This window comes from Tamandua tetradactyla, chromosome 17 (genome assembly GCF_023851605.1).
Source record: "Tamandua tetradactyla isolate mTamTet1 chromosome 17, mTamTet1.pri, whole genome shotgun sequence".
NCBI lineage: Eukaryota > Metazoa > Chordata > Mammalia > Pilosa > Myrmecophagidae > Tamandua > Tamandua tetradactyla.
The window spans coordinates 57,750,471-57,776,293 of record NC_135343.1 but is presented as its reverse complement, the minus strand read 5'-3'; the positions used below and the strand labels follow the sequence as shown (position 1 = coordinate 57,776,293).

The 25,823-nt window shown below is 42.7% G+C and overlaps 1 protein-coding gene and 1 long non-coding RNA gene across 5 annotated transcripts in view; both read left to right on the top strand.

Moving 5' to 3' along the window:
* Positions 1-25,823, top strand: part of LOC143661117 (ral guanine nucleotide dissociation stimulator-like) — a 168,553-nt gene that overhangs the window by 131,860 nt on the left and 10,870 nt on the right. For 2 of the 4 annotated variants that reach the window (XM_077134729.1, XM_077134730.1), the window contains 2 exons: positions 24,702-24,895; positions 25,510-25,572. In XM_077134729.1, the coding sequence (XP_076990844.1) occupies positions 24,702-24,895; positions 25,510-25,572 (257 nt within the window). Of the gene's footprint in view, positions 1-23,116; positions 23,347-24,701; positions 24,896-25,509; positions 25,573-25,823 lie in introns of those variants that run through there. The other 2 variants (XM_077134728.1, XM_077134731.1) reach the window with 2 other exon arrangements.
* On the top strand, positions 1,036-18,915 carry LOC143661118 (uncharacterized). Its single transcript, XR_013164413.1, has 4 exons — positions 1,036-1,123; positions 2,881-3,049; positions 12,828-12,990; positions 18,516-18,915. It is a non-coding gene; the product is annotated as an uncharacterized LOC143661118 (long non-coding RNA).

Below are 25,823 nucleotides of genomic sequence, written 5' to 3'. Positions count from 1 at the left end.
GTGGGAGTATTGGTTTTTGCAGGTACAGTTAAATTATACGATGCGGGAAAATTTCCAGACATGGAACGTACCAATAATCATGAGTGACTGTGTATGATTTTCTCTGCTCCCTGCTACCTCATCCCTCTGCCACACCAACCATGTCTTCCCCACTTTTGCGACTCACATCCCTTCATCTTAGGGCCATTCTGTTATTCTGATCACATCTTGTGTGTTCTCAACTCTGGCAGCAATTTCTGCAGTCATAAAGGAATGGGTGTTTGATAGTCTCATGATGCAAATTGAGCATGTTCCCAGGGGCAGCACTCATTGTGGACTCTGTGTCTCTCCCCAGATTGCAAATTTATGCAGGAACTCCCTACCAGTGAGGAGCCCTCTTCCCTTCTTGGTCACTGACATCTGCTAACCATGTGGTTGTTCCTTGTATTCATGGTCTTTTTTCCTCTTAAATTTGTTGACTTAAATGTTCATCTTACCAATCACTGATTCTTGACTACCTCAATTCCAGGTGTATTTCCCTTTGCTCCTTGCCACACCCACTCCTTACCACAACCTGGCCACAGTCATCACCTTAATTTCTGCATTTGTGACATCTTAAATGTGTACCACTCTCTGGTCATTGCCTCCCATCTTTTCACCTCTCTCTCTCTCTTTTCTTCACCGAAATTCCTCTATGAACTCAAGTGTCCCTCTAGTATCTTCAGTTCTTCCAGAGAAGCCAATTCTTCACTTTAACCCCTCTTTTACCCTCAATCCTCTTTCTTCCATACACATCGTCCCCTTCTGCTTGGTAGAGGCCAAATCCTGGATTTATTCAAGTGCCTGATTTTTCCTCTGCTGCATGTGGAGATGAGTACAGGAAGGGAAAACAGCACCTCTGAGCACAGGTGCCTCTACAAACTCCTCAAATTTTACCTCGACCATTGGTACAGGTGAGGAAACTTGTATGTGCCCCAGAGTAACTCCCTCATCCCTATTATTTCTCCTAATATCTATTTCAATCCTTCTCTACTGCTGTTGAGTCCTCTGTTTTCTGCAGAACCTCATCTCAAACTTCAAGGAGAAGATGGGGTCCAGAGGACAAGATTCCATCAATTTCCTTTTCCCACATTCCCACATTCACGTAAGCCTGCATATGTATTCATCCTTCCTCCCTTCCATCCAGGACCAGTAGAATCAGAGCCCCTTGCCCCTCTGTTTCTTGCTCCACCAAGAGGGTGTTTCTGATGGATGTTGACCCCAGCCTGCTTCAACTGACAGTCCCAGACCTTGTCTTGGTGACACCACAGTCTGGTGATCATCCTCTGATGTGGTCAATCAGTCTCCTGGACTTTATTATGTCCTCGAGTGCACTCTCATCTTATGCAACACACACATTCCTTGGATGAGCATGGCCAGGCCCTTTGTTTAATGATTACCTTCATGCTTGTGATTCTCAAAACTGTATTCCCTGAGCTTGCTCTTGATTTCAAACCCACACACCCTCTCAGACCTTCCGCATTCACATCAGGGTGTCCAAAATGAAGCTGTCTCTTTCTTTTCTCCCCTCTGCTATCTGCTCCTGTCTATTTCTCCTTCATACATCACCCCTAACACCATGATTGAGACCTGACTCCTCTGTTGTACTCAATTCCCAATCCCCTTTTGCACCCTTGACTTCAGATGAACCCTGGGTTCCTGAAGGAGCCCCAATTCCCAGTGCCTCACTTTGAAGTTTCAAATGTTCCATCTAAAGTATCTGAAAACTGGACATTTCCTATTCTTCTTTCAAAACCCAATTTGAGAATCACCTTGTCTGTGCAAACTTCCCTGAATATGCAGGCTCAGTGGCTGCCCTGCCTGAGTCTCTCATGGCACCTTAATTCTCCTATCAGGAAATGCTTGCCATAGTATTGTTATTGCCTTTGTATTGGTCTGCTTGCTCCACTGACATCTGGGGTCCTCTAGGGCAGGAACTGTAAGTGCTTTACCTGACTTTCTATTCCCAGAGTCTGGCACAGGTCCTGACACATACTAGGCATGCAGTAAATGTAAGTTGAGTAAATGAATGGATAAATAATTAAAAAAAGCTAAGAAAATGTAGTTTTGAGGATTTATGTTACAGAAGTCAGCAGAGACCTTTAAACTCCCTATGCTTCAAAACAAATAGGCTTTGTTTCTGACCACCTTTTGAGAGCAGTGCTGTTGACATAACTTTTGTGATTGAGGAAAAGTGCTTTTCATCCATGTTGTCCACTAGCAAAGAATATTGAGCCCTTGAAATGTGGGTACTACGACTGAGAGGTAGAATTTTTTATTTAACTTCAATTACTTTAAAGTAATTGTCACTATACCTCAGCTGTCCTTATATTAGCTGTGTAGCCTTGGGCTTGTTATTTTACCCATGCCACATTCTCCTTCTACCATGTAAGTTTCTACCTACCATGTAGGTTGCTGAGAAGATTAAATTTCTTAAATGGAAAGCCCTTAGAATAGTGAGTAGTCCATTGCAAGGGCTCCCTGAGTGCTAGCTTTTATTAATTTTTCAGCATTCCAATTATGCTTTTGTTGGGATGTCCCTTCTCCCAGCTAGAAGGTGAAGTTTAAAGGTAGTGGCAAGCAGTGATGTGCTGGAGCCAGTTCTTTTCAGCTCACTAGAGCCAACAGCTTGAAGTAGGTCACAAAGGGAATATTTAGAGCACAGACACTGACTTAATTGTAGAAGGCATTTAATTTGTTGTCTTCAACCTATAATGATGTTTTGCTACATGGAAGCAGCAGAAAGGATAGTTAGATAGGCCACTAAACACGTCGTCACCCAAGCTGGGGTGAACTCTGCATCCTGTAACCTCTCCCATCAACTATCACCCAAACCTAATGTCTCTGATTTCTACCCATCAGTCTAAGCAAGCTGCCCTGCTCCACCACCACCATGTTGATGAATATACACATTAAAGGCCAGACATAGCTATTGCCTTGTTGACTCACTCAGAGCTGATTCCTCCAGAAGGGAATGAATGCAGTTGGGGCACCTGTTGGAGCAAGCAGCAGCACTTGTTGAAGGAGTCAGGTGAGTTTCTGAACCACAGGAGCACAGTTGCCAAAGATCTCCCCCTGCCCCCCCCCCCCCCATTGTATGATGGTTGTGGCTTCCTTCTGGGAAGCTCCTCTGGTCTTTCCTGGTCGAGACTTCCATGCATGGGGGAACCATGCAGCTCTTTGTCCAAGCTCACCTGGCCTATTTGGTCGACTTACTGTAGGCCTCTCTGTGCCAGTTTGAAACTATTGTGTACCCAAGAAAAGCCATGTCCTTTAATCCTCATTCAGTATTGTTGAGTGGGACCTTTTTGGTTGTTTCCATGGAGATGTTACCTACCCACTTGTGGGTGGTAAATTTTGATAAGGTATTTTCCATGGAGATGTCTCTCACCCATTCAAGGTGGGATTGATTACTGTAGCCTATAAGAGGTGACCACTTTGGAACAAGTTTTAGAGCTATGAGAGCCACAAGAACTGACAAAGCAACCAGAATCAACAGAGTCCATATAGTTAAGAGAACTCTGGAGATGGAAGAAAATGCCCCTGGGAGAACTTCATGAAATAGGAAGCCAGGAGAGAAAGCTAGCAGATATTGCCATGTGCCCTCCCAGCTGAGATAGAAAAACTCCAAACTTCCTCAGTTTTTCTGGAGTGAATATAACTTCTTCTTGATGCCTTAATTTGAACATTTTCACAGCGTTCGACCTGTCAATTTGCCACTTAATAAATTCCCCACTTTTTAAAAAATATTTTATTGCTATAACAACATAGAATATATATTATACATTCAAAAAGTTAAAAAACAACAACATAGAAACACAAACATTCTCTCAACCAATATGACAAGCAAACTCACTGCCCTCCCCCATCTTCGTGTGACATGACTCCCAGGGGTCGGACCTTCCTGGCAACATGAGACAGAAATCCCACGTTGAATAACCTCCCATGTAAGAATAACCTCCAGGATAATCTCTCTGCTCTGTTTGGAATCTCTCAGCCATTGACACTTTGTTTTGTCTCATTTTTGCTCTTCCCCCTTTTGGTCAAGAAGGTTTTCTCAATCCCTTGATGCTGAGTCCCAGCTCATTCTACAAACATTTCATACATAGTGTATAATCAGTGGCTCACAATGTCATCACATAGTTGTGTATCCATCACCGGCATCATTTTTTTTTTTAAACATCCGTCAACAACCTACAAACGTGAAGATTCTTACCATATGATCATTCCATTCTTGGTATATATACAGTAACTCGCAATATCATCCCATAGTTGTATATTCATCACCACAGTCACCTCTCAGAACATGTGTATCAATCCCTAGAAAAAGAAATAAAAAGAAATAAACTCATACATACCAATCCCCCTCCCCCTCCCCCTCATGGATCACTGTATTTTGATCTACTAAATTTATTTTAACATTTGTTCCCCCTATCATTTATTTATTTTTAATACATGTGTTTTATTCATCTGTTAAAGGTAGATAAAAGGAGCATCAGACACAAAGTTGTCACAATCATATAGACACATTGTGAAAGCTATATCATTATGCAGTCATCTTCAAGAAACGTGGCTACTGGAACACAGCTCTACATTTCCAGCCTCTCCATTACGCCTTAACTAAAAAGGTGATAACTGTGTAATGTGTAAGAATAACCTGCAGGATAACCTCTCTACTCTGTTTGGAATCTCTCAGCCATTGACACTTTGTTTTGTCTCCTTTTGCTCTTCCCCCTTTTGGTCAAGAAGGTTTTCTCAATCCCTTGATGCTGAGTCCCAGCTCACTCTAGGATTTCTGTCCCACGTTGCCAGGAAGGTCTGCACCCCTGGGAGTCATGTCGCACGTAGATGGGGGAGGGCAGTGAATTTGCTTGTCGTGTTGATTGAGAGAGGCCACAAGTGAGCAATAAAAGAGGTTCTCTGGGGGTGACTTTTGGGCCTAATTTGAAGTAGACTTAGCCTATCCTTTGTGGGGTTAATTTTCATATAAAAAAACCCTGTCATGGACTTGGTCCTGATTTATCAGCTCTAGCCTTTAGCTCTGAGAACAGTTTGGTCCAGGCAAAGGGCTGCAGTTTCATGGATGTCATGAGGAAGTGCATCTGTTCCCTATTGTTGCTGCAACAAGACAAACTTCGTGTCTTAACACAAATTCATTATCTTAGAGTTCTAGAGATCAGAGTCCAAAGTGGGTGTCACAGGGCTAAGACCAAGGTGTCAGCAGAGCTCTGTTCCTTCTGGAGCCTGTTTCCTTGCCTTTCCCAGCTTCTTAAGACTTCTAGAATATCCACATTTCTTGGTCTGTAGTCCCAGGGAGCAATCACATCATTCTGCTCTCTGCTTCAGTCACCATGTCTCTGCACCTGCTGCCCCTCTCTTTCCCTCATAAGGATCCTTGCTAGACACATCTGTAATGGGCTGCCTTGAGAAAATAGCTCCCTGGCCTCCAGTCTCCTCAAATAAGTCTACCACCCAATTCCATTTAATGAGATTAACCCTTCATTGTCTGCTAACTCCTGGGGGAACAGTTCTCACTCTTCTGGAGTGACTAATCCTGTTTCACCAGATGAAACTTCAATGAATGCCCGGGAGTAATTGGCTTGAAAGACATCTCTGTTTCTTTTCATGATGCACCCACATCTCCCCTCTTTTCTTCATGACCTGTAGCTCAACTAAAGTCTCAACAGGCCCTGAAAGGTTAGGAACAACGTGTGGCCCATAGGAGGTATGCTATACTCCAAAAGAATTGCATGAGTTTTCCAATCTATAAAGATAGAAATCAGGGTAATATGTGTGAGGATGGATATTACTGGTGTGGGGTAATGGTGGAAGGAATATAAAGTTGAATCAAGGTGAATTTATTGATGTGCTCCACTAAGCAGAGATACTGCATTCAATGTTGTAGCTTGAGGAGTTAGAAAGGGCATTAACTTTGTGCTTGGATGGTTGGCTGAAACATAGATCAAAAGGTGGCCAACATTACTGAGGTCAAAATGCCAGAATTTTCCTGGTATAATGTATATGAGGGGATCCAGTGGCTTGGACATGTGAAAATGTTAGAGGGGGTTTTTCATGGAAGACCTGTTCACACACGCCAGCAATGTCCAGATAACAAATCCTTCACCAGAATCGTGAGAAATGAATTCATGAGTCTAGCTCCATCATCCCTGTAGAGCTGTGGAGTTGCTGTTCTTGTAGGTCAGATATTGCTCTAAGAAGTGCTGACACTGAGCAGGAATTCTTAAACACAATAGATATCATGGGATCCTGAGTTGGCAGAAGATATGTGGCAACCGTTCCTCACTATGGATAGGGCGGGTACAGCCACCATAATGGACTCATAGCAGCAGTCAAATAATCTGGCTCACAGAGATTTGTGGTATTGTCTAGTAGTTCATGGGGTACCTATAAGTAAAATAGATGGGCAGTCTACTAAATTCTTCTTTGAGCCAGATAAGCAGTAGAATTCTAGGTCAAGTGAACATCAGTCTACCTACCTCTCTTAACAAAGCCAGAGAGTCATGGCCCCTTACTCAAGTCCCAGATTAGAGACAGTTTACAGACTTAGAGCCCCTCAAATGAGGGGAGTGATGGGTACTCTTGGGGAAAAACCCTTTTTTAAAAAAATATTTTTATTACAAACAAGAAACAGACATACAGACATTCTTGCCATACAAACATTCTTGACATGGTTACAAGCAAGGATTCACAATATCACCCCATAGTTGTGTATTCATCACCATGATCTTTTTTTTTTGCACATTTGCATCTCTCCCACAAAACAAATGGGAAAAGAAGAAGCTCATTCATGCCATACCCCTTACCATTCCCTTTCATTGAACACTAGTATTTCAATCTACTCAATTTATTTTAACCTTTCTTCCCCTTAATATTTATTTATATTTTCATCCATATTTCTTACTCATCTGCCATACTGTAGATGAAAGGAGCATCGGAAACTAGGATTTCACAATCATACAGTCACATCGTGAAAGCTATATCATTATACAATCATCTTAAAGAAACATGGCTACTGGAACACAGCTCAACAGTTTCAGACACTTCCCTCTAGCCTCTCTCATATACCATAAGCTAAAAAGGAGATTTCTGTATAATATACAAGAGTAACCTCTAGGATAACCTCTCGACTCTGTTTGAAATCTCTCAGCCACTGACACTTTATTTTGTCTCATTTCTCTCTTCCAGCTTTCGTTTGAGAAGGTTTTCTCAAGCCCTTGTTGCTGAGTCCTAGCTCATTCTAGGATTTCTGTCCAGTGTTGCCAAGGAGGTTTACACCTCTGGGAGTCATGTCCCACATAGAGAGGGTGAGGCCAGTGAGTTTGCTTTCCATGTTGCCAGAGAGAAAGAGAGAGGCTGCATCAGAGCACAAAAGAGGTTCTCTGTGGGTGACTCTTAGGCCTCATTTTAAGTAGGTTTAACCTCTCCTTTGTGGGGTTAAGTTTCAAAGGAAGAAACCCCAAGATTGAGGGCTCACCCTATTGATTTGGTTGTCCCCACTGCTAGCAAGAATTTCAGGAATTCTCCAAATGGGGAAGTTGAATTTTTCCCCTTTCTCCCCATTCCCCCAAGGGGACTTTGCAAATACTACTTTATTCATTGTTCAAAACACTCTGAGATTTATCAGGGCACCACTCTAACCTGGACAAACCTACAAAATCTCATGCCTTATTCAAGGTTCCGAGTACTTGTGATGTTCAATTAAACCGTCCATATAAGTTAAATTAGGAAATGCACTAGTCAAAATATAAATTTTGTACCAAATAAACATTTCTTGCTTTAGTCTCACACAGAATTTGAAGTTCTAAAATATAAATGGCCATCTATTTTCGACATCCTGCAATCTTGACTTTCCTTTGTTCCTCCTCAAACAAAAACACTTTTCAACTTTTACATTTAGTCACTATCACTGTACACTCTAGGAATTCCTAGATTATGCCATCTCAGTCTTTATCACTTCTCTTTCCTTCTGGTTTCATATGTGCCCCCAGCCCTCCTCCTTCTGTCATTCTCACATTCAACTTCATTCAGTATACTTTCAGAATCATGTACTGTTGTGCTATCCATTTCTGAATTTTTATAGTCAGTCCTGTTGCACAATCTGTATTGCATCAGCTCCAATTACCCAATCTCTACCTGATTTCTATCTCCTAATAATCCCTGTTCTTAACCTAAATTCTCCAAGTTTACTTATTAATGTTAGTTCATATCAGTGAGAACATACAGTATTTGTCTTTTTGTTTCTGGCAGTCTCACTCAGCCAGAACCATCCACGTTGTTACATGCATCATCAGTTTATTCTGACTTACAACTGCACAATATTCCATCATATGTATATACCACAGCTTTTTAGGCACTCATCTGTTGATGGACATTTGGTCTGTTTCCATCTCTTGGCAATTGTAAACAATGCGGCTATAAACATTGATATGCAAATGTCAATTTGTGTCCTTGCCCTCATGTCCTCTGAATAGATACCTAGTAATGGTATTGCTGGATCATATGGCAATTCTATACTTAGCTCCGAGAGGAACTGCTAAACTGCCGTCCACAGAGGTTGTGCCATTTTACATTCCCACCAACAATGCCTCTTTCTCCACATCCTTTCAAGCACTTGTTTTCTGATTATTTTTTTCTGATAATAGCCATTATGGTGGGTGTGAGATGATATCTCATTGTGGTTTTGATTTGCATTTCCCTAATACCCAGGGAAGTTACGCGTCTTTTCATGTGCCTTTTATCCGTTTGTATTTCCTCTTGTGAGAAGTGTCTGTTCATGTTTTTTGCCCATCTTGTAATTGGATGTTTATCTTTTTTTTTTTTTAATCAAGTTGAACAATCTCTTTCTATATTTTGGATACTAGACCCTTATCTGATATGTCATTTCCAAATATTGTCTTGCATTGTGTAGGCTGCCTTTTTAATTTCTTGACAAGGTTCTTTGATTCAAAACAGTGTTTAATTTTGAGGAGTTCCCATTTATCTATTTCTTTCTTCAATCCTCATGCTTTGCTTGTGAGATCTAGGAAACCACCACCTATTACAAGTTTTATAAGATATTTCCCTACATTTTCCTCTAACAGTTTATGGTCTTAGGTCTACTGTTTAGGTCTTTGATCCATTTTGAGTTAATTTTTTATAAGGTGTGAGGTATGGATCCTCTTTCATTCTTTTGCACATGGATATCCATTTCTCCAATCACCAATTATTGAAGAGACTGTTCTATCCCAAGTGAGTTGACTTGACTGCCTTTTCAAAGATTGATTGTCCATAGATGAGAGGGTCTATATCTGAACATTCTACTTGATTCCATTGGTCAATACATCTATCTTTAAACCAGAACCATGCTGCTTTGACCACTGTAGGTCCATAATATGGGGAAGGATGCTTTTATACTGTCCAAAATTTAGCCTGTTAACCTTCCTCCCAGTCTTCCCCAAGGAAACCTATGGCATTTTACCAGGGTGACTGTGCACTGGGGAAAAGGAAAAGATCAGATATTACTATCAGATAATTATTAGACACTGGCTGATAATTATTATTAAACACTGACTCAGTAGTGTCACTAATTCCAGGGGACCCAAAACGTGACTCTATGGAGATCAGGTGATTGATGGAGTTTGAACTTAGGTCTGTCTCACAGTGGGTCCAGTGGGTCCCCAGACCCCTTCTGTGGTAATTTTCCCAGTTCCAGAATGCATCATTGGGATTGACATACACAGCAACTGGCAGAATCCTCACATTGGTTCTCTGAATTGTTCTGGCAAATGCCTTTTCCTCAATAGCTGTCAGTATGGACCACCAGAAACAGTTTGACTCAGCTGGTAAGGACCACCAGAAACAGTTTGACTCAGCTGGCAAGGACATATACCTTCACTGTCCTGCCTCAGGGGTATATAAACTCTCCAGCCCTGTGTCACAATCCTATCTGTAGGAGCGTGATCATTTTTCCCTCCCACAAGACAGCACACTGGTCTATTATATTGTTGATATCATGCTGATTGTGCTGGTTTGAAAGGATGTATGTACCCTAGAAAAGGCATGTATCAATCAAAATCCCATTTCATAGAGACAGAATAATCCCTATTTGATACTGTTTGTAATTAGATCATATCCCTGGAGATGTAGCCTAGTCAAGAGTGGTTGTTAACCTGGATTAGGGGAGATGTGTCTCCACCCATTTGGGTGGGTCTTGATTAGTTTCTGAAGTCCTATAAAAGAGAAAACATAATGGAGAATGAGAGATTTGGAGAGAGCAGGGATTGCTGTAGCACCACGAAGCAGAGTCCACCAGCCAGTGTCCTTTGGAGATGAAGAAGGTCAGGGAGCTTCATGAAACAGGAAGCCAGGAGAGAAAGCTAGCAGATAATGCCATGTTCGCCATGTGCCCTTCCAGATGAGATAGAAACCCTGACTGTGTTCTCCATGTGCCTTCTCACTTAAGAGTGAGAGACCCTGGACTTCATCGGCCTTCTTGAATCAAGGTATCTTTACCTGGATACCTTAGATTGGACATTTCTATAGACTTGCTTTAATTGAGACATTTTCTCAGCCTTGGAATTGTAAATTAGCAACTTATTTAATTCCCCCTTTTAAAAACCATTCTGTTTCAGGTATATTGCATTCCAGCAGCTAGCAAACTAAAACACTGATTGAACCTAGTTAGCAAGAAGTGGCAACTATTCTAGACTTATTGGTAAGGCGTTGCATGTCAGGGGATGGGAGATAAATCCAACAAAAATGCAGGGGTCTTCCACCTCAGTGGAATTTCTAGGTGTCTGGTGGTGTGGTACATGTCAAGTTATCCATTCTAAGATGAAGCATAAGTTGTTGCATCTGGCCCCTCCTACAACCAAAAAAAGAGGCACAATGCCTAGTTAGCCTCTTTAGGTTTTAGAGGCAACATATTTCTCATTCAGATGTGCTACTCCAGTGCATTTACTGAGTGACCAGAAAAGCTGATAGTTTTGAGTTGGGACCGGAACAAGAGAAGGTTCTGTGATAGGTCCAAGCTACTGTGCAAGCTTCTCTGCCACTTGGCCCATATGATCCATCAGATCCAATGTTGCTGGAAATGTCAGCGGCAAATAGGAATACCGTCTGAAGCTTTTGGCAGGCCTCTATAGGAGAATCACAATGCAGACCCTAACGATTTTGGAGTGATGCCTTACCATCCTCTGCAGATGACTTCTCTCCTTTGGAGAAACAGTTTTTAGCCTACTACTGGGCCTTAGTAGAGACTGAACACTTAACCATGGCCCACCAAGTGTCCGTGAGACCTGAGTTGCCTATCACGAACTGGGTGTTGTCTGACCCACCAAGCTGGAAAGTTGGGAGTGAAGAGCACGACTCCATCATAAAATGAAAATCGTATATAAGAGATAAGGCTCAGGCAGGTTCTGAAGGCACAAGTAAGTTTCATGATGAAGTGGGCCAAATACCAATGGCTCCCAGTTCTGCCACATTACATTCTCTTTACCAGACCAGAGCTATGGCCTCTTGGGGAATTCCTTATAGTCAGTTGACTAAGGAAGAGAAAACTTGGGTCTGGTTTACAGATGGTTTTATACAAAATGCATGGCCCTGCCAGTAGTGGACAGCTGCAGCACTGCAACCCCATTCTGGGATGTCCTTAAAGGACAGTTGTGAGGAGTAATACTCTGATTGGGCAGAGCTTCGAATAGTGCATCTGGTTGCTCATTTTGCATGCAAGGAGAACTGGCCAGAGGTGTGTTTGAACACTGACTCACGGGCTGTTGCTAATGGTTTGGCTGGATGGTCAGGGCCTTGGAAAAAGCATGATTGGAAACTTGGTAACAGAGAGGTCTGGGGAGAGGTATGTGGATAGACATATCTGAGTGGGCAAAGAACTTGAAGATATTTGGGTCCCATGTGAATGCTCACCAGAGGCTGACTTCAGCAGAGGAAAGTTTTAATAATCAAGTGGAGAAGATGACCTATCCTGTGGATACAGGTCATCTTTCCTCATCCACAACTGACATTGCTCAATGGGCTCATGAAAAATGTGAGCTTGGTGAAAGGGATGGAGGTTATGCACAGGTTCAGCAACATGGACTTCTACTCACCAAGGCTGACCTGGCTCTGACCACTGCTAAGCACCCAATCTGCCAGCAGCAGAGACCCACTCTCAGTCCCCGATATGGCACCATTCCCCAAGGTGATCAGCCTGCTACCTGGTTCCAGGTTGATTACATTGGATCACTTCTATCACGGGAAGGGCAGCGATTTGTTCTAACTGTAATAGATATACACTACAGATAGGGGTTTGCATTCCCTGTATGCTGTGCTTCTACAAACAGTACCATACATGGAGTTACAGAATGTGTTATCTATTATCATGATATTGCACACAACATTGCTTCTGGTCCTGTAACCCACTTCACTGCAAATGAAGTGTGGGAATGGACACATGCTCATGGAATCCTCTGGTCTTAGCATGTTCCCCATCATCCAGATACAGCTGGGTTGACAGAACAGTGGAATGGCCTTTTGAAGACCCAATTATGATGCCATCTAGGTAGTAATATCTTGTGGGGCTGGGGTACTGTTCTCCAGGAGGTGGTATGTGCTGTGAATTAGCATCTGTTCTATGGCACTGTTTCTCCCATAGCCAGGATTCATGTGTCCAGTAATCAAGGGGTGGAAATGGGAGTGTTTCTACTCCCTACCACCCCTTGTGATCCACTAGGAAAACTTCTGCTTCCTGTCCCTGAAAAGTTAAGCTCTGCTGCTGTACAGGTCTTAGTCTAAAAGGAGGATTATCCTTCTAGGAGACACAAGAATGATTCCATTGAACTGGAAATTAAGACTGCCACCTGGCCACTTTGCATTTCTCCTGCCACAGAATCAACAGGCATGGAAGGGGATTACTATTCTGTCCGGGGTGATTGATCCTGACCATCAAGGAGAAATGGACTCAACTGCATAATGGAGGTACAGAAGAGTTTTCCTAGAATACAGGTGTGCTAGTTTGAATGTGTGGTGGACCCAAGAAAAGCCATGGTCTTTAATCCTCATTCAGTCTTGCTGACTGAGAGATTTTTGATTGTTCCCATGGAGATGTGACTCACCTGATTGTGGGTATTAGCTTTTGATTAGAGTTAGATGTGACTCTACCCATTCCATGTGGATCTAGATTAGTTTGCTGGAATCCTTTAAAAGAGGAAACATTTTGGAGAGTTAGCCCTTATTTTAGAGACACAAGAATCATGAGAGAGCCATGAAGCAGAGAACCCATGCATCCAAATGCTTTTGGAGATTAAGAAGGAATATACCCCCAGGGGAGCTTCATGAAGCAGGAAGCCTGGAGAGAAAGAGAGGAAACATTGCCATATTCACCATGTGCCTTTCCAGTTAAGAGAGAAACCCTGAATTTCATTGGCCTTTGTTGAATGAAGGTGACCTGTGGTTGGTGCCTTAATTAACAGTTTGCATTAGTTATGATTTTTCCTATGTGTAACTCTATATTGAACTCCTTATAATAGTGTCATTTATTTGCTCTGCTTCATAAAAGAACCTTTTTTAAAAATATATTTGTACAGTTAGCAACAATCATCAACACCACAATATTCACTGTTTAATGCATTCCTATATTTTAACCTCCAGCTTTCCTTCTGTAGACATACATGACTCTAAACTTCCCTTTTGACAACTGCTGTATGGTCTCACTGATATGAACTAACATTAGTGAATGAACTTGGAGAATTTCAGCTAAGAACAGAGACCATCAGGGTCTAGAAATAGGGTAGATCTTGGCTAATTGGAGCTGAAGGGATACCGATTGTGCAACATGACTGATGAGAAATATTCAGAAATGGATAGCACAAAACTACCTAACTGTAATGCAAGAGTGGTAGTACATGGAATGAAGCCGAATGTGAGAATGATACAGTGAGGAGGGCTGGGGGCACAAATGAAATCAGAAGGCAAGATAGGTGGTAAAGAGTGAGATGGGGTAGTCTAGGAATGCCTGGAGTGTACAATGATAGTGACTACATGTACAAATTAAAAAACGTTTCTGGATGAGGAAGAAAATAATAAACTTCCCTTTTTACAATAACATGCTGCCACCATCTCTATACATATTGAAATGTTTACGTTCAACCCACTTAAACACTCTGGCCATGCTCAGCAATGATTCCACATTCTCTAGCCTCATTCTGTCTCCTGCCAACGTAGATCCTAGTTTTTCTATCTATGAGTTTACGTTAATTATAATTAGTTCCTATTAATGTAATCAGAGAAGATTTATCTTTTTGTGCCTGATGTTTCACTGAAGAGAATGTCCTCAAGTTTCATCTATGCTTCACATGTTTCAGAAATCCATTTGTGCTTACTGCTGAATAGTATTCCATCACATGTATATACCATGTTTTGTTGATCCATTCTTCAACTGATGGACATTTGGATTGTTCTCACCTTTTGGCAATTATGAATAATGTGGCTATGAGCATTATTGTACAAATGTCAGTTCCTTTGCGTACTTTCATATCTTCTGGGTATGTACTGAGTAGCAGCGTTGTCAGGTCATAGGGCAATTCTATACTTCAGTTCTTTCAGAACTGCCAAACTGTCCTCGATAGCAGCTGTAGCATTTGACATTCCCAGCAACTGTGTATAAGTGTTCCTGTATCTTCGCATCCTTTCCAACACTTGTAGTGCCCTGTTTGTTTAAAAGTGGCCATTCTAGTAGGTATGAAGTGACATCTCCTTGTGCTTTTCACTTGCATTTCTGTAATACTCAGAGAAGCTGGGCATCTTTTCATATGCTCTTTGGACATTTGTATTTCTTCTTTGGAAAAATGTCTCTTCATATATTTTCCCATTTTTTTAATTGGTCTGTTTGTATATTTTTGAGTTATACAATCTCTTTATATATTCTGGATATCAAACCCTTTTCAGCTATGTGATCTCCAAATAATTTCTCTCATTGTGTCAGCTGCCTTTTCACCCTTATGACAAGGTCCTCTGAAACACAGAAGTAATCAGTTCTGAGGAAGTCCCACTTACCTAATTTTCTTTCATTGCTTCTGTTTTGGATATAAAGTTTAAGAAACTACCTCCTATCACAAGAGTTTTAAGATTTCCTCACATTTTCTGGAAGTCTTCTGGTACTGGTTCTTATACTTAGATTATTGATCATTTGAGTTAATTTTTGTCTAGGGTTTGAGATAGCAGTTCTCTTTCATTTTTTTGGGGGGGGGGGGGTATGGATATCCAGTCCTCCAAGAACCATTTAGTGAAAATACTCTTCTGTCCCAGTTGAGTGGACTTGGGAGCCTTCTCAGAAACCAGTTTAGCATAGATTTGAGGGTCTATTTCTGAATTGTCAATTAAATTCCATTGATTGATTGATATATCTATCTTTTTGCTGTTTTGATCATTGTTTGTTTTTAATATGCTTTCCATTCAGGAAGCATGCAACGTCACTTTTGATCATTCTTCATGATGTTTTTGGCTATTTTAGGCCTCTTAAATGTGAAATAAATTTAATAATTATCTTTTCCATTTCTGCAAAGTAGACTGTTGCAATCTGATTGGTATTGCATTGACTCTGTTGGTCAATTTGGGTAGAATTGACATCTGAATGACAGTTAGCTTTCCCATCCATGAACCCAGAATGTCTCCTCATTTCTTCGATTTTCTTGGATTTCTTTTAGCAATGTTTTGCAGTTTTCTGTGGTTAAGTTTAGTCCTAGATATTTGATTCTTTTACTTAGTATTGTAAGTGAAATATTTGTTCTTGATTACCTCCTTGGATAGCTCATTGCTAGTGTATAGAGGCCCCACTGGTTTTCGTGTGTTTATCTTGTATCCTGCCATTTTTCTGCACTTGTTTATTAGCTTAAGTAGCTTTGTCATTACTTTTGGAGGTGAGGTGGGTATTGACCAAATTTAGGATTGTGTAGTCTGCAAATAGTGGAACATTTAGTTCTTCCTTTCCAATTTGGATGCCTTTTATTCCTTTCTCTTGCCTTATTGTTCTAGCTAGAATTATTAGCATAATCAATGAATTACAATGGTGACTATGGGCATGCTTGTCTTGCTGGCCATCTTAGGGAGAAAGATGTGAGTCTCTCACCATTGAGTATGATGTTAGCAGTGTACTTTTATGTATGCACTTTAAGATGTGGAAGAACTTTCCTTTGATCCCTGCCATTCAAAATGTTTTTATCAAGATATGATGTTGAATTTTGTGAAAACCTATCCTGCATCAATTGAGATGACAATCTTGTTTTTTCCTTTTGATGTGTTAATGTGATGTGCCAGTTTGAAAGTATTATGTACCCAAGTTTTGTTTCGTTCACTAAAGTTTTTAAAGGGGGAAGCGTTTTGGAGAAAACTCAGAAGCAACTGAGGTGACACAGTCATAGGTTTTTGGAGATAGATAAGAAAATGCCTCAGGCAAGCTGTTAAATATGAGTGGAGAATAAACTAGGAGATGTCCCCATGTGCCTTTCCAGCTGAAAGAGAACACCTGAATGTCATCAGCCTCTTGAGCCAGGTTATCTAATATGGATGCCTTAGTTTGGACATTTTAATAGGCTTGCCTTAATTTGAACATTTTCATAGGCTTAGAATTGAAAAATTGTAACGTATTAAATTCCCTTTTTAGAAGCCGTTTCATTAGTAGTATATCACATTCCAGCAGCTTATAAACTAATACATGTGGGGTATTACATGAACGGATTTTCTTGCATCGAACAACGCTTGGATACCTGGAAATAAACCTCATGTTCATGGGATATAATTCTTTTTAATGTGTTCCTAAATTCAATTTTCAAATATTTGATTAGGCATTTTTACATCTGTATTCATTAGAGAGATTGGTGTATAGTTTTCTTTTCTTATATATCTTTATGAGGCTTTGGTGCATGCTGGTGCCACCTTCATTGAATGAGTGAGTGTTTCCTCTTCTTCCATTTTTGGAAGAGTTTGAGCATGATTGGTATTAATTCTTCTTGGAGTATTTGATTAAATTTGCCTGTGACTCCATCTTGTCTTGTCTTTGCTTGGAGTTTTCTGATGTCTGATTCAAACCTTTACTTGCGATTGGTTTGTTGAACTCATCTGTTTGTTTTTTGAGTGAGTACATGTTGTTTGCGTGTTTCTTGGACATTGCGCATTTCATCTTAATTGTCTAGTTTGTTGGTGTACATTTGTTCATAGTAACCTCCTATGGACTTTTTTACGCCTTTGGAGTCTGCAGTAATGATCTCCTTCCTAGTTCTGATTTTATATATCTGCATCTTCTCTCTTTTAGTCTTTGCCAGTCTAGCTAAATGCTTTTTGGTTTTTGGATCTTCTCAAGAAAAAAGTTTTACTGCTATTGATTCTAGTTTTTACTCTCTATTTTATTATTGTCTACTCTAATCTTTGTTATTTTTTTAATCTTCTTCCTTTGGGGTTAATTTGCTGCTCTTTCTCTAGGTTCTCCAGGGAAGAAACAGTTGTTCCATTTGGACATTGGCTTTACTTCTTCATATTTGATGTAGGCATTTAGGGCTATAAACTTTCCCCTCATCACTGTCTTCACTGCACCCCATAATTATGAACTGCTGTGTTCTCATTTTCCTTCATCTCAAAAGATTTTCTGATTTCTCTTGCATTTACCTCTTCAACTCACTGATTATTTAAGCATGTGTTGTTTAACCTCCATATATTTATAATTTATTCATTTCCAACTTCATTCCATTATCAGAGAAAATGCTTTGTCTGATTTTATTAATATATGATTTCCTTCTTTCACTTATAACATTGTGTAATTAAAGTCTATCTGTCTGATATTGGTATTGCTACCTTATTTTTTTGTTTGTTTTTGTTATTGCTGCCATGGAATATCTTTTTCTATTCTTTCACTTTCAACCTATTTCTATCTTTGGGTCTAAACATTCAATATTATACTGTGAAGACAGTAATTATCTCAACCATTTTATCCTTTGACTGTTATTTGACAGATGTCTTTTCATCTCTCTTTTTTATCCTTTAGCTACCCTTCCTAACTCTTTTTACTTCTGTACTCCCTCCAGGCTTCTCTCTCCTGTCTTTTCCTTTCAGCCAGTAGAGCTCCCTTTAGTTGTTCTTGTAGGGATGTTCTGTAATTAACGAAGTCTCTCAGCTTCTATTTTCCTGTGAATATTTTAAATCTCCCCCTCATTTTTGAAGAACACCTTAGCTGGATAGAGAAATCTTGGCTGGCAGATGCTCTCTTTCATTATCTTATGGATAGCGTGCCACTGTCTCCTCACCTCCATCATGTCAGAGAAGAAATCAGGACTTAGTGTTCTTTGGCTTCTGTTGTATGTGGTGAGTTGCTTTTCTCTAAATTCATTCACAATTTTCTCCTTATCTTTGACATTTAGCAGTCTGATTAGTATGTGTCTTGAGGTGTGTTTAATAGGATTTATATGGCTTTGAAGTTTATTGGTCATCTTGTATTTGCATACTTATATCTCCAGGAAGGAGACTGTCTCTTCTACTTTGATGTGGATGGGGTCTTCTGGAACTACATGGAAGTGGAGACCTCGGAAAACCAGGTAGCAGCCTTTCTTCTAGGCTGCTCTGCTGTGTCCTGTCAGCAGTTCCCCCATGAGCTCGCATGTGTTTCCATCACCTTTGCATCAGACAGTTGGGAAAGCAGAACTGTTATTATGGTGCGGTGATCTTGGTTGCTGGTGGGCAGAATGTACAAGTTAAGCAGGGTCTGTCACCTGGCCATATGGGCAGGAGAAGCCATCAGTTGATGATTCCCTGATAGAAAGAGAGCCACCTGAACCTCTACTTCATCACCCACAAGCCTCCATAGTACTGTCTGCAAGGACCCCTGTGGGGAACAAGGCCAGGGTCACCCTACCTGAATCTGATGGACTTTTGTGCAGAGGTCTGGAATGCCTACTTCCTAAGCAGCCGATGGCAGATCATGGGCTACCTGTACCTGGAACCAGAGACCTGCAGGCAGGATACCCCAGTGATCCAGGGAGTCAGTTCTCCAAGCCTCAGGTGGGGTGGGGTATGGCCCTGGCCTGCCAACCACTGAATGTGTCAGGAGAGTCCAACCCAGGATGGATGAGGTCTTTATAAACTCTAAAAGGCTGTGCACACAGGAGGAGAATAAGGGCCCCACAGTGATGAGGCCAAAAAAAATGTCAGGTAAGAAGAGGATAAAGCTAAGAGATTAAAGCTCGTAGGCCAGAACAGTCTTCCCAGGGCAGAGGGGCCTTCACTTGAAGCTGGGAGCTTTGGGGCAGTCTCCACTAGTCCTCAAAGTGCTTGAAATTCCACTTCAGTACCCCCTCTTGTTGCATATGGCCCTCACAGCAGAGGGGAACTCTAATATGCAAATATGAAAGGTGTCTAGTTAACTTTCTCTGATTAGAGAGTTTCAGAGAACAGTGAGGCCCCAGGCAACAAGTGCCCAACTTTTTCCCAAGGGTCCAAGAATCACCATTGAAAGTGGTATGGTTGGGGGTGGGCCATGGTGGCTCAGCAGGCAAGAATGCTTGCCTGCCATGCCAGAGGACCTGGGTTCGATTCCCGGTGCCTGCCCATGTGAAAAAAAAAAAAAGGTATGATTGGACTTACCCAGGGTCTAAGCCTTGCCCATTTGCCCATGTGAAGCCATACCCCTTGCACTAGCCACTGCCTTTGAATGGGCATCTCAGGCACGTTTCCGTAAGGGTTCATGTGCTAGGATCCTAACCAAGGTTTTATCCACCTCCCATTGAAGCATCTTCTTTGATCAGTGCTAGGACATTCTAGCTTTCAAACACAATGTTTATTTTGCTAAATGTGTCTGAACGCACTATACTAGAAATGCAGTGGCTTTTTCTTTTTCTTTTTTATTTTTTTTATTATTATTTTTTTTTACAGGGGCAGGCACCAGGAATGGCAGGCTAGCATTCTTACCTGCTGAGCCACCATGGCCCGCCCGAAATGCATTGGCTTTTGCAGTAAGGATTTATTAGTTTACAAATTTACAGCTTTAAGGTTATGAAAATGTTCCAATGAAAGCATCATTAGGAAGATACATTCTCAGTGGAATGGCCACTTACATCTGAGGTTCCTCTGTCATATGTCCGGTGTCTGCTGGTTCTTATCTTCTGGGTTCCAATGCTTTCAGCTTGCGATTCCAGTGGCTTACTCTTTGCATGCTTTTGAGATCTCTCTTAGTATCACTGGGGAATTTGTCTCCCAACTCTGTGGGTGTTATTGCTTTTTATGCTCCCATAATGTACTCTAGTAAAGGATTAAGATGTACCTTGAGTGGTCTTGGTCCCATCTCAGTTGAAACAACCTAATCAAAGGTCCCACTTAGAATACATCTATACACAAAAGAATGGATTAAAAGAACATGGCCTTTTCTGGGGTACATCAGCTTCAACCCAGCACACACACCATCCTTCAGCAGACTGAGGATATGATTATTCCACTGTCCTGAGATCAACAGTAACCTAGAGTATTGGTGGCTGTCTTCCAGGGGGACTGGGTGAAGTGGAAGGACTATCCTTCCCTTTCCTAAGTGAAAGGGAACAGAAAACACTAGCTGAAGAGCCCTGTGGGCTTTGGTCTCTTTCTCCCTGAGTGCATACTGAATGTACGTGGGGGTTAACTCAGCCCTGTGAGGCCACTTGCTGGTCAACCCCTCCAGGTGGATTTGAAAGCTAATATAGAGGAGGTGGGGCAGAGGAGACATGTGGAAGCACATCTTCTAAACTGCACTCAGTTGAGGAAATCAGTACCCATTCCTTGTACGTGCCTTTCTTTCCCCCTTTCCCTCCCTAGTCCATTAATTGACAGAAGCCTTTTGTTTAGACACACATCTGCTGTGAGAATCCCTTCCCCTGCATTGGTCTATTTGACCCCACCAAACCCTGTCCACTGGGGAAAAGGAAGCAGGAGTGGAATCAGGGCTTTTTCTGTTTAAGCTCTGGCTTGCAGAATACACTTCAAGACTTGACTCTTATTTTCATTTTAAGCTGATGACTTAATCACATATTTTGACAACTTGGCTCAGTTCTCACCAGTTTGACATACTGGTCACTGCAAACATATTAAGGAACTTGCCTTGGGCTTAGGGGCCAAAAAGAAGATGCTTGCAGTTGGTTGGGAGTGAATGGAGCAGAATGCAAGCTGGGAGACCCAAACCTTGCTGCAGGTTAGATCAGGTTAGAAGTTCATAAAACACAATTGTCAGTCTTACCTGGGCAGGTCAATGTTTTCTGCTCTCTGAAGCCTTCATCTTTTGGGAAATACCACTTTAATGAATATAATAGAAGATTATCCCTGTAGTCATCCTGCACCTTTGTCCTGTAGTTGCATCCCTGCATCTAAGCTTCATGTCATTTCTTTAGGCTCAGTTGTCTCCCTTCCCTCTTTGTAGTCTAACATCGTCACCCAACCTCTAAGCTCTGATGCAGAACATGTTTGCTGATGCTCCCCACCCATCAGGAATGCTCTTTCCACCATGTATGTCACATAACCTGGACAATTCCCAGTGACTCCTTTCTATAATCACCTCCAGGAAGCCTGCTTGGATTTTTACACTGTCTGGAGAGGAGGTTTATGTGCATCCTCTGAAGAGCTCCTATCAACTCTAAGTCATTATTCCTCATGTGGACATGCCACCTCTTCACCCTCCCAGCTGTAAGTTTCAAGAAGTCATGGACGATGCCCCAGTCTTTGCCATTTGCTGGACACAGAGATGGTGCTTTCAGGATTTTAGTTGAATAACTGCATGAATGTGAGACAGGTGAAAGAGCCTTAGGTGTTTCCAAACTGATCTCTGAGATTTTGGACATTGAGCAGTTCACTCTATCCATTTTAACCCAGTGGTGAGGATTAAGTGACATTAGATTAATCAGACATATCAGGTATGACATTTCCTGAAGAACTACTTTGACAAGTAGTCAACTCTGCAACTTTGAGCCACCATTCTCACACATTAAGAAGGCAGATGGCCACCATTATACCGGCATTGTACAAATGAAGACATTTAGGCAAACCTCCTTTTCCATGGGTGAAGCTTAAGGGTCTGGGCTTGGGTGGGGTGGACATGTGTCAACTTGGCTTCCTCCTGCTCTGAATTGCTACCCGTGTGATGAGACAGCCTTGCCTGTGTCCCAGTGATCACCTTTTTCACTCCCAGTGTGCTTAGTGCTTAATCAGCTGCAGGATATTCTTATAGTTCTTATCATAAGACACTCCTGTTCATGTTCCCTCAACCCTGTAGTAGGAGCTCTCTTCACTCTGGGTACAGGCCAAGCATTTCTCCATGTACAAGCCACTTCCTCCATGGCTGTCATGTCTATTCCCTTAGCCCACACTCCTTATTGACTTGTGTTTGAGACTGTGCCCATAGAACACCCTTTTGGAGACTTTTAGGAAGTTAATTTGGGTTCAGCTTGACCTAGACTATCCACAGCATTGGCCTGTTTGAGCCACTTGGTTCTGATTCTGATTAGAATGGGAAGCCATTAGAAGATTTCACGCCAAAGAGCAATCATATCTGCAGTACATTTAAGTTTAAACTCATCATGTTGTCCATCCAGAGATGAGGCCAGGGGTGAATCTGACTTTCCCAGGATCTGATAGGCAGAACTCGGCATTCTTTTGAGTGGTATTCCATGTGATGGAGTACCACTTCTTACAATACTTTCATCTCTGTGAGTGTATGAGCTCCCCTGCAATCAGCCGTGGCTTGCGTACTTATTATCTCATAACCACTTGATGACCCAGGAAGTAGATGGTGGAAATAGCCCATTGTGTAGTTGTGGAGAAATTAGGAGACACCACAATAAGGGTAACAGTGCACACATCAGGGTGACAAAATTCAAAAGAGGGATTAGTTGTGTGTGAACTGAGTTCTCTTTGCTCATGCCTGGGGCCCTCTCTGTACCTGGCCTTCCCAAGAAACAGTGGGGAGGGATGTGTTATGGGAGTTGGGACCAGTTAATGGGATGAATTGGTTGAGGGGGATGAGATGTCAGGCATCTGGAGGGACCTTCGTGGAGGTCCTGTCAGTTAAGAAATTTCAGTTAAGATGACCTCACTTCCTTGGACATAGAGTCCACAGAACTTGGAACCCTGGTAACCAGGCACCTAGATTTGAAAGCAGCCTCCGACCTGGCTCACTTTGCCAGAGACGCTTGAAGGATGAGTATGTTCTCGTGGTGTTTTCCTCGATTTCGAGCATCTGGCTCTAAGCGAGAGGGGAAAGAGACATTTTCGTCTAGACGTAGACATTGGCTGAACCCTGCCACACGACGTAGCTTGGGCAGGGGTTACCGAAATGTGAGTCAAGGTGGCCCAAGTTCAGACACTTCAGGAAAGGACAGCTTTGTCACCCAGCCTGTGCGGCCCCATATCCCTCCTCATTTCAGTGTGCAGGAGGCATGAGGAATTTGATCACTGTGGCAGGGTTGGGAGACCTGATGGACTCTGTGTTGTCACATCAGATCAGGGTGGCTGGTGGGAAACCAGGTGGTAATGGTAAGGAGCCACGATTCCCTCTATTAATCCTGGTCACAGAAGTTGTCATCTCTTTGGAAGTGGAATGGGGTTGTGTGCAGAATCCCCCTTTTGTGCCTCATCAAGGTTGCGTAAATAGCGTAGGGTCTCCTCTGAGACCAGGTTCAGGCAGGCTCTAGACCTGCGCCAGCCTTTTGTGCAGATAAGAGCAGACCCTGCCGTTTCTCCAACCCAGTGCCCTGAGCTTCTGGGGTGGGCCAGATGTTGCAGATCCTACAAAGGTGACTTCTGCCAGTGCCCACCCCACAACTTTGCCCTCTGTTTTGCCAAAATTGTCAGTGGCAACGCGAACTTGTACCCACTCTACCAGTCTGTGCAGACTTGTTCTCGGCCATGTAGAAAGTCGTTATTTACACTTGTAGCATCTGAGAAGGGATGACGGTATTGTTTTCAGTTCAGGTCAAGCCGTGAGCTCCTTTACATTGTGCTGCACTTTTTCTTTTTACTTGCTGAACACTGCTGTCCCCTGGAGTAGGTGGCTGGATTGTCCTTCCACACTTTCTCCAAGGTTATAGACACACTCATGAAGGTGGTTTGGGCTGTAAAGAAAAGAAGCTCACTCTATGCCATCAATTCTGGTGTCAAATGTCCACATCACAGAATGCCAGGAACTGTGGCCTAAGTTCCTAAAGTTCCTATGTCCCTAAGTTGTAGAAACTGCCTCGTAAGTGAGGAAGGAAATATAGGAGCAACCTCTCCCTCCATGTCTTGAGCAGTCCCTGCTTCCCACACTATGAAAGCAATATCACAAAGCCCATGCATCAGTGGTTGTGGCTTCTGACCCCCACAATCCTGAATTGACCTTTAAGATTCCCTCATCTCATGATTGGGAGTAGCTTGTGAGTTCTCATGGGATTAATGCACTTCCCAGGCAATAATGCGGGGAGGTTCAACTGTTACTCAGCTCTCAGATGATGGCAAGGATCTCAGCACTTCATTATTCCCTCACCTTAGTTCTGCTTTGGAATCTGAGACCTCTTTCTGGTAGATGCACTCTTGTCCCACTTCTTGGCTGAAGTCACGGAAGGTCTGGGAAAGGCAAGTCTATACACCCTGCCTTTGCTACTGGGTTCCCACTGCAGTGGTAAATCTCCTTCTCCTGCTTTGCCCCATCGTAGCATGGAAGAGCATCGGCTTTGAAAGGGACACAAAATGACCCGACGTGCATCAAGTACAGGCGTGCTTGGGAGCAGCTCTTCAAACAACTGGAGCAGGCTGTTCAAGAGGGTGACGACGTGAGCATACACATCCTCCTGTGCATTTACCGGTACTCGCATTCCATCAGAGACGTCCTGGACCAGGTGTCCCGTAGGTGAGTGCCTGCCCCTCCTCCTTCCCATGATGGCTCTGCCAAGCCCACGCTCTATGACTGGGGAAGGCCATTGCAGCCTCGAGCCTCAGTTTCCTCCTCTCACAAGTAGGGTAGGAACAGGGTCTACTGCCTGAGGTCAGTCAGCACTGAATGAGCAGAACATGGAGAGCGCTTCCCTTTGCCAGGCTCCACAAAAGAGGGATCAGTGGGGAGGATTGTCAGCACTTAGAAATTGCCTCTGTACCTGAAGAGACCCTGCCATGAACTCTGGAAACCTGTCTACTCATTCCAGGGAGGTTTGAGTTTCCATTTCTGTGGACGCTGGTCTTACTGTAGCCTGAGCTGAGTAAGGTGGGGACTGGCAGAGGAGCCCCAGGCCCTAACCCTTATCTGAGAAAGTTCGGCTCAGTGATTATTCATTCATCAGACAAACATGAAGAGTCGAACACGTGCAGGCACTTTTTAATGCACTTAGCCTACGTCATTGAAGAAAGCTGCCAAAGTCCCTGTGCTCCTGGGCTTGCTTGCTGGTAGGGGTCAGATGGAAGCATCAGGCATTATTACTAGGAGGTGCACCCAGGGGGTTACATATGACAGTCTCATGTCCCTTCTAGTTATGGAGATATCTGCAGCTTTGGTGACGGGAATGGAGAAGTCGGCCAGGAATGCTTCAAAAAGTGAGTGAGCTCTGTGTGAGGAGAGAGGGACACCTTCCTCAAAGTTCAGAATGGGGTGTGGGAGCTGGTGGCAGAAGAGGCTACTCAGAGCCCTGAATCCCTCTCATGCTTGCCACTGGACAGCAGAGGCTAGGGCTGCATCACCTGAAGGAGGACAGGAGTGACAGCGAGCCGAAGAAGGCACTTCTCAGGGCCTGACCTCCAGACCTATGGCCCAAGGGAACAGGGCAGGCTGAGGCTGGAGGACAGAC